Source organism: Coregonus lavaretus (genome assembly GCF_964263955.1).
Source record: "Coregonus lavaretus genome assembly, contig: HAP1_SCAFFOLD_907, whole genome shotgun sequence".
NCBI classification, from domain to species: domain Eukaryota; kingdom Metazoa; phylum Chordata; class Actinopteri; order Salmoniformes; family Salmonidae; genus Coregonus; species Coregonus lavaretus.
In genome coordinates, this window is record NW_028157401.1 from 37,501 (window position 1) to 46,443 (window position 8,943).

General features: G+C 42.2%; 1 protein-coding gene across 1 annotated transcript in view; it reads left to right on the forward strand.

Moving 5' to 3' along the window:
- LOC311125477 (intermembrane lipid transfer protein VPS13C-like) overlaps positions 1 to 8,675 on the forward strand; it is a gene marked incomplete at its 5' end in the record, with an annotated part of 37,002 nt that extends 28,327 nt beyond the window's left edge. Inside the window, 5 exons of the mRNA XM_084199528.1 lie at positions 2,948 to 3,062; positions 4,475 to 4,566; positions 6,843 to 6,966; positions 7,118 to 7,201; positions 7,522 to 8,675. Of these exons, the coding sequence (XP_084055654.1) occupies positions 2,948 to 3,062; positions 4,475 to 4,566; positions 6,843 to 6,966; positions 7,118 to 7,201; positions 7,522 to 7,623 (517 nt within the window). The remainder of the gene's footprint in view (positions 1 to 2,947; positions 3,063 to 4,474; positions 4,567 to 6,842; positions 6,967 to 7,117; positions 7,202 to 7,521) is intronic.
- Positions 8,676 to 8,943: the final 268 nt, after the last annotated feature.

Here is an 8,943-nt window from a genome sequence, read left to right on the forward strand (position 1 = left end):
AGTGGAGACAGGACACTACAGAGGTTAGTGGAGACAGGACACTACAGAGGTTAATGGAGACAGGACACTACAGAGGTTAGTGGAGACAGGAAGGACACTACAGAGGTTAGTGGAGACAGGACACTACGGAGGTTAGTGGAGACAGGACACTACGGAGGTTAGTGGAGACAGGATACTACGGAGGTTAGTGGAGACAGGACACTACGGAGGTTAGTGGAGACAGGACACTACAGAGGTTAGTGGAGACAGGACACTACAGAGGTTAGTGGAGACAGGACACTACAGAGGTTAATGGGGACAGGACACTACAGAGGTTAGTGGAGACAGGACACTACAGAGGTTAGTGGAGACAGGAAGGACACTACAGAGGTTAGTGGAGACAGGACACTACAGAGGTTAGTGGAGACAGGAAGGACACTACAGAGGTTAGTGGAGACAGGACACTACGGAGGTTAGTGGAGACAGGACACTACGGAGGTTAGTGGAGACAGGATACTACGGAGGTTAGTGGAGACAGGACACTACGGAGGTTAGTGGAGACAGGACACTACGGAGGTTAGTGGAGACAGGACACTACAGAGGTTAGTGGAGACAGGACACTACAGAGGTTAGTGGAGACAGGACACTACAGAGGTTAGTGGAGACAGGACACTACAGAGGTTAGTGGAGACAGGACACTACAGAGGTTAGTGGAGACAGGACACTACAGAGGTTAGTGGAGACAGGACACTACAGAGGTTAATGGAGACAGGACACTACAGAGGTTAGTGGAGACAGGAAGGACACTACAGAGGTTAGTGGAGACAGGACACTACGGAGGTTAGTGGAGACAGGACACTACGGAGGTTAGTGGAGACAGGATACTACGGAGGTTAGTGGAGACAGGACACTACGGAGGTTAGTGGAGACAGGACACTACAGAGGTTAGTGGAGACAGGAAGGACACTACAGAGGTTAGTGGAGACAGGAAGGACACTACAGAGGTTAGTGGAGACAGGACACTACAGAGGTTAGTGGAGACAGGACACTACAGAGGTTAGTGGAGACAGGACACTACGGAGGTTAGTGGAGACAGGACACTACAGAGGTTAGTAGAGACAGGACACTACAGAGGTTAGTGGAGACAGGACACTACAGAGGTCAGTAGAGACAGGACACTACAGAGGTTAGTGGAGACAGGACACTACGGAGGTTATTGTGATTTTATTTGGAATGTTTTGTTTAATGTGGTATTGCGTAACATTATTTGTCTGTCACTCATAACCATGTTTGGTGCTTATGTTCTGTTCATTATAATTATTGTGATCTGACTAATTTTGTTAACTGTTCTGTTTTCAATTTGTTTTCTCATAAGTTAATGCCTTGGAGAAGTTGTTTTTGTCTTTGTGTTGAGTGAGTATTTGGTGAGATGTGGGAAAGCTTTGGTAATGACTGGGCGGCCACAGTGAACACTTCCTGTTCACGTGACCTACGCAATAGGGGTCATAGGGGAGGGGTTTGGGACTGGGGAGGGGTTCGGCTGGCATGCAGGGTTAGTTGTCTTTCTCATAAATCAGATTGTCTGTCAGAGAGGTAAGTGACTGCATGGCGTTGAAGTAGGTATTATGCTGTTACAGATCAAACCAAAGGAAATGATTGGTTAACAGCTCAACATTTAACCCCCCCCCCCCATCCTCGTTAACGCTGCTACTGACCTGAGTCCTCCTCCTGCTCCATACTGCAGCATCGTGGGGTCCAACAGACTAACCCCTGAGGACAGAACAGACCGGGACAGAGGAGACTATTGGTACTGTAAAGCTAATGTTTAGAGCAGCTCTTCTCAGCAGGTCATTCTGCATCTCAGTAACTTTGACGTCACATTGGATTCTAACTGCAGTTAGACAAACACACACACACACACACACACACACAGACTCTTCCTTGTCAGATAGCTAATAGAAGTCAGACTCAAGCCCCTCCTCCACCTGTTCTCTCCTCCGGGATTGGCCGACTGCACGAGCGCACGACACCGCCATGCAGAGATTGGCAGTTTGGCAAAAGTTTTTTTGCTGCAAAAAAAAACAAAACATATTGACGATATAAAATCCACCACTGTCAGGATCCCTGCTGTGTTGACCTGGGGGCTTCATGTTGGTAATAGACTGATGGAATGCATTGTGGACTGGAATTGCGTTTGGGGAAATGTGCTGGCATGTGGCTGGTTAGCTTACATGTTCATATGGGGCTGAAATAGCTCCGCCAACAGCTCTCGGAGTGGAGGACCTCCACGATTGGTCTAACGCAGCCAAGTAAACCGTCCAGTCTCTACTGCGACTTTGACCCCCCCCCCCCCCCCCCCTCTTGGCTTTCTCATTAACCCCTTCCTCCCCCTCACCTCAGTTACCTAATGTTGGGCCAAAACAGTCCTAATTCCCCAGTGGTTCTGAAATGCAAAATCACACCCCCGTCACAAAGTATTTCCGTCCATTCAACATGTCAATCATTATCCTTCACAAAGCATATTATTGATCACTCATTAAATTCCTGATAACCTGATGAAATTGTTGTTCCATGCTTTCACACTAGAGGTAACGAAAGGTGAGATACTGGATCACGTACGTGCACACATACACACCCATGCACAGTTCGCCTCCCCTTTGGGCTGAACGTTTTTTTTAAAGTTTGCGATTTCTTTCAGAAGCAGGATTCTGCTAGTTCTGATAATTGATCATGTTAACCCACTGCTGCTGTGTCTGGTGGCTCATTGGGAAGACATTACGTTGCAGTTTTATTATGAGTTTGGGTCCGAAAGCAAACTAGGTCTTGTTCTTGCTTGATTAATGAAACCCTTCTGACGGTGCGTTGTGATTGGCTTTGAGATACGACAGTGCGTTCTGATTTGGCTGTGAGATCTGACGGTGCGTTCTGATTTGGCTGTGTGATCTTTACGGGGCGTTGTGATTGGCAGGGTGGCAGAGTCGACAGAGGAAGTGACCAAGCTGAGGCCGGTCAGACTGATCCGAGAGGACGGAATCATCAGACCTTACGACCAGGAGGACGCCAAGGGTTATGACCTATTCCAGGTTAGCAACCCGCCTTAGATGAACACACAGACACCCATGGCTGGAGGTAGAATTGTCCAGGTTTGAGAAAAGGGGCTATATAACAACTAGTGCTATCCTATTTCAATTTCTGAACTTTCTATTCCAAATTTTATATATATATATATATATATATATATATATATACGACTCAGTCAACGACTCAGTCAATCTGAACGTGGAATCTTCCAACCAATGAGTTCCATCTTTTGTCTTTCAGAAATGAAAACATGCCTTTTTCTCTTTCACACTGAAGCGTCAGTCTTTCTTCCACTTCTAACGTCCTTCTGTCTTTTTCACTCTCTCTCTCTCTCTCTCTGTCCTTCATGCAGCATGATGAGGAATAGAAGGGGTTGAGGTTGATTACGGGCTTGTGTTTTCTCTAATTGATGTCGTTCAAGTGCTAGTAACTAATGGACAATTTATCTTAGTTCTATCAAAGGCCGGTGATGATGAGTTGTAATGTCTGATAGTTGAAACTAGTTATATATCCGTGTCAAGGTTCAAACTCCTTGCCTGGTTTGTAAATGTGTATACTATGCTGATGTAATGATTTCTAATTCGGTTTTCTTTTTGCTGAAGACTTGAATTGTTACGCATGCCAAAGGAAATCTGTGTCCATATAATACCCGAGTCTTGTTTTCAAGCCAGGTTTTGTATTACTTTTGCCGAATGAAATATTTTTTGCATTTTATTTCATATTTTTCAGAAATAGGAAATGAAACGATATAGCCTGCTATAATGTATGCAGATGATTTATCTAGCCCTTATAAACTACCCTATAAAAAAAACAGATATTAAAAAAAGATATTTTACTAAAGAAATGTAGTCATTTGTTTTATGACTAGTAACGGTACTCCAGCAATATTTTTTATTAAAAGGTTCATAGCATCACATTGGAAATCACTGCTTTTGTATCTGTGTATAGGCACTCATAATACTTATCCAATGTTTATATATTGATGCTATACTCTTACATTAGTTTGTATATGAGTTACTGTAACCTAAATGATTTAGAAACCATGTTATTGTTAAAAAAAGCATGACCAAATTATATGTATTTGATATATCCTCTGTAATTATGTTCCAACATGATATACACCACAGCCACCATCAATAACTCCCTAGTTAGTCCGACTGCCTTAAACTAGATGAATGTATGTTCATGTTACAGGTAATTCTATATTTCTGTTGGTCGATGAATTTCAGTATGTTCTATTTCGTGTGTTGCCACTTTCAACCATGTAATAAACATATATACTCCCACTTGTTTACAGTCAAGTTTGCTTAAAAAGTGAAGTTAGCTACAACATAATCATGTTATTATTAAAATTAGAAATAAAATGAAGACATTGTATTGTATGTTTTCACACATGGGAAAACTGCTCCATCAGAGGTCAGAGATCAAGCAGCTGGAAGGAGAGATCTTCAGAGAACACTGTTTGTACCCTGGACACAAGAAGACCAACATTATTGTGACCAACAGGTACGGTATGGAAGATTTGAGTTCGACATGACTACTGCCTCAGGGGTAGACGTTTTTTATATTGAGATATTGGTTTGAGAAAATACACTTTACCTGAAAAGGGCCGTAACAAATTGTGCCTTCGGAAAGTATTCAGACCCCTTGACTTTTTCCACATTTTGTTACGTTACAGCCTTATTCTAAAATGGATTAATTTAAATAAAAATGCTTATGAAAACTTATGTAAATATGGTATCTGCTTTTTATTTGTAATACATTTGCTAAAATTTCTAAAAACCTGTTTTCCGCTTTGTATTGTGTGTAGATGATGTATTGCGTGCTTCTACACCTGCATTACTAGCTGTTTGGGGTTTTAGGCTGGGTTTCTGTACAGCACTTCGAGATATTAGCTGATGTAAGAAGGGCTATATAAAATAAAATTGATTGATTGATTGATAGATTGATGAGGGGAAAAAATGAATTCAATCAATTTTGGAATAAGGCTGTAACATAAAAAAAATGTGGAAAAAGGGAAGGGGTCTGAATACTTTCCGAATGCACTGTGTATATACAGTACCAGTCAAAAGTTTGGACACCTACTCATTCCAGGGTTTTTCTTTATTTTTACTATTTTCTATATTGTAGAATAATAGTGAAGACATCAAAACTATGAAATAACACATATGGAATCATGTAGTAACCAAAAAAGTGTAAAACAAATCAAAATATATTTTATATTTGAGAATCTTCGAAGTAGCCACCGTTTGCCTTGATGACATCTTTGCACACTCTTGGCATTCTCTCAACCAGCTTCATGAGGTAGTCACCTGGAATGCATTTCAATTAACAGGTGTGCCTTGTTAAAAGTTAATTTGTGGAATTTCTTTCCTTCTTAATGCATTTGAGCCAATCAGGTATAAAGAAGATAGCCCTATTTGGTAAAAGACCAAGTCCATATTATGGCAAGAACAGCTCAAATAAGCAAAGAGAAACGACAGTCCATCATTACTTTAAGACATGAAGGTCAGTCAATCCGGAAACTTTCAAGAACTTTGAAAGTTTCTTCAAGTGCAGTCGCAAAAACCATCAAGCTCTATGATGAAACTGGCTCTCATGAGGACCGCCACAGGAATGGAAGACCCAGAGTTACCTCTGCTGTAGAGGATAAGTTCATTAGAGTTACCAGCCTCAGAAATTGCAGCCCAAATAAATGCTTCACGGAGTTCAAGTAACAGACACATCTCAACATCAACTGTTCAGAGGAGACTTTGTGAATCAGGCCTTAATGGTCGAATTGCTGCAAAGAAACCACTACTAAAGGACACCAATAAGAAGAAGAGACTTGCTTGGGCCAAGAAAAACAATGGACATTAGACCGGTGGAAATCTGACTTTTGGTCTGATGAGTCCAAATTAGAGATTTTTGTTTCCAACCGCCGTGTCTTTGTGAGATGCAGAGTAGGTGAACGGATGATCTCTGCATGTGTGGTTCCCACTGTAAAGCATGGAGGAGGAGGTGTTATGGTGTGGGGGTGCTTTGCTGGTGACACTGTCAGTGATTTATTTTGAATTCAAGGCACACTTAACCAGCATGGCTACCATGTGATACGCCATCCCATCTGGTTTGCGCTTAGTGGGACTATCATTTGTTTTTCAACAGGACAATGGCCCAACACACCTCCAGGCTGTGTAAGGGCTATTTGACCAAGAAGGAGAGTGATGGAGTGCTGCATCAGATGACCTGGCCTCCACAATCACCCAACCTCAACCCAATTGGGATGAGTTGGACCGTAGAGTGAAGGAAAAGCAGCTAACAAGTGCTCAGCATATGTGGGAACTCCTTCAAGACTGTTGGAAAAGCATTCCAGGTGAAGCTGGTTGAGAGAATGCCAAGAGTGTGCAAAGCTGTCATCAAGGCAAAGGGTGGCTACTTTGAAGAATCTCAAATATAAAATATATTTTGATTTGTTTAACACTTTTCTGGTTACTACATGATTCCATATGTGTTATTTCATAGTTTTGATGTCTTCACTATTATTCGACAATGTAGAAAATAGTACAAATAAAGAAAAGCCCTTGAATGAGTAGGTGTGTCCAAACTTTTGACTGGTACTGTATAGAGAGAGAGATAGATATACTGTATATAGTATATATTCATTAAACACTCCTGCATTTATTGTGTATGAATTAACGTTTCTGTCAATTTAATACAATTATTCTAATATGAGGGTTGTCATGTATTTTGCCCTTATCACGTTCTAACTCGTAGGCCCCATGGTATCTTTTCTTCTCCTACAGGAGAGTGATGTGTGTGAAGGAGATAGAGTTTGTGGGACACTTCAACAAAGAGTGGGAGTGTCTGTTTGAGCATTTCTCAAGGCCTCCACACGTAGAGGGAGGGGACCTGAACATCTACTGCAAGGTATGACTACTGGGACATTTTTACCTGAGACATAAAATAGCATCCTTCGGTCCTGTCAGAACTATTTAAATGTTTAAACTCACTTACCTATTTAGTTAGTTACTTCCTTATTTCCTTAAGTTCCTTCCTGAATCTCTTTGTGTGACTGCAGGAACTGAACAAGCTGAAGATCCAAAAGAGAGATGGACAGGAACCAATGAGAGTGCTGCACCTCAAGTACCCTGCCACTGCCCAGGTCCCAATCATACACATTTGTGTGTGTGTGTGTGTGTGTGTGTGTGTGTGTGTGTGTGTGTGTGTGTGTGTGTGTGTGTGTGTGTGTGTGTGTGTGTGTGTGTGTGTGAGAGTGTGTGAGTGTGTGAGTGTGTGAGTGTGTGAGTGTGTGAGTGTGTGAGTGTGTGAGTGAGTGAGTGAGTGAGTGAGTGAGTGAGTGCGTGCGTGCGTGCGTGCGGTATCCATAGCAAGGTCCTCACACGTATAGAAAAACGTGTGTATGTGCTTGTGTTCGACCCAAAGTAACTAACTGCCTCTCCTCCTCCTCCTCCTCCTCTGTAGAAACTGTGTGGAGCCATAGAGCAGGCTCAGTCGGCCCAGAGGCAGCATCGAATGGTGAAGCAAAAATCACAGCGCTTTCTCCGACTGGGAGACAAGCGTTGACGTCATCACTGGCCAGAATGATGTCATCACTACCCAAAACAATGTCATGATTACCCAGAATGATTTCATGATTACCCAGCCTGACGTAATCGCTACTCAGTATGTCTCCACCACCCAGAATGATGTCACCACTGCCCAGCCCAACTCACTGCTACAGTACCGGCCAGCCCAACTCACTGCTACAGTACCGGCCAGCCCAACTCACTGCTACAGTACCGGCCAGCCCAACTCACTGCTACAGTACCGGCCAGCCCAACTCACTGCTACAGTACCGGCCAGCCCAACTCACTGCTACAGTACCAGCCAGCCCAACTCACTGCTACAGTACCGCCCAGCCCAACTCACATTTGCACTAAGGAAAAGCCATGCGTTCGTTAGTGTTTACAGTCCTGTTTACTAATGAAAGTCACTGCTGCCTTATGATAAAAATGTATGATGATTTGACTTATAAAATAATGTTGATAATATCTGCATCAATGATAGGAATGTTGTTGTTTTGGTTTCCACAATTCCCTCCAGAATCAATGATTGTAATCAGATAAGGGTGCAATAGAAATGAGATGAAGGATCTATAAAATTTGTTTTTGTTTGTCTTTGCTTTCTTTGTAATGTTTAGAAACGTCTGTTTGATTTCTGGGGTAAACGATAGATGATCTGACTGCTGTATTAATACAGAGGTGATTATATGGACACTGGTATTGAAAAGTCACTATTCACTGTTTCTATAGGTTTTATCTTGTTTGGAGGAAATATGCACTTAACTCTTTCAATTTTCCTGTTGATGAACAATCATTTTAGCGACATAATCTTCAATCTATCTTGAAGGGGGTTAATTTGTAAAGCGTTAGTTTTATGTACAGTGATGTACTGTATGCATCTACAGTACAGGCTACGGATGCCAGTGAAGGCTAAAATGACCAGTGGACTGACAACGATGTAACGTTACTTTCCATATATGTTGCTGTCATCTATACATTAACAATGTATGAGCATATTATGCCGTAATGGACCCTACTAACCTTTTGGTGGACCAAATAAATAATTGAATCTCACACCATCAAATCTTTTTAAATATACCTAGTCTCTCTGCATATTTAGCTCATCTATAATACTGTTGCTTAAAAATGGCTTTCCTGGGTTAAATTATTCTGAAATGAAATCAGCTGATCAGGTGATTCATGAATTAATGTAATATTGTGGCAGACCAGGGGGGTTTGGATCAAGACGTTTACACAGAACCGCCTGGACCTTCCTCTCCTGGGGCTTGAGGTTCCCCCGTCCGATCAAATACCGCAGGTACTCCTCGAACCCCAGCTTGCA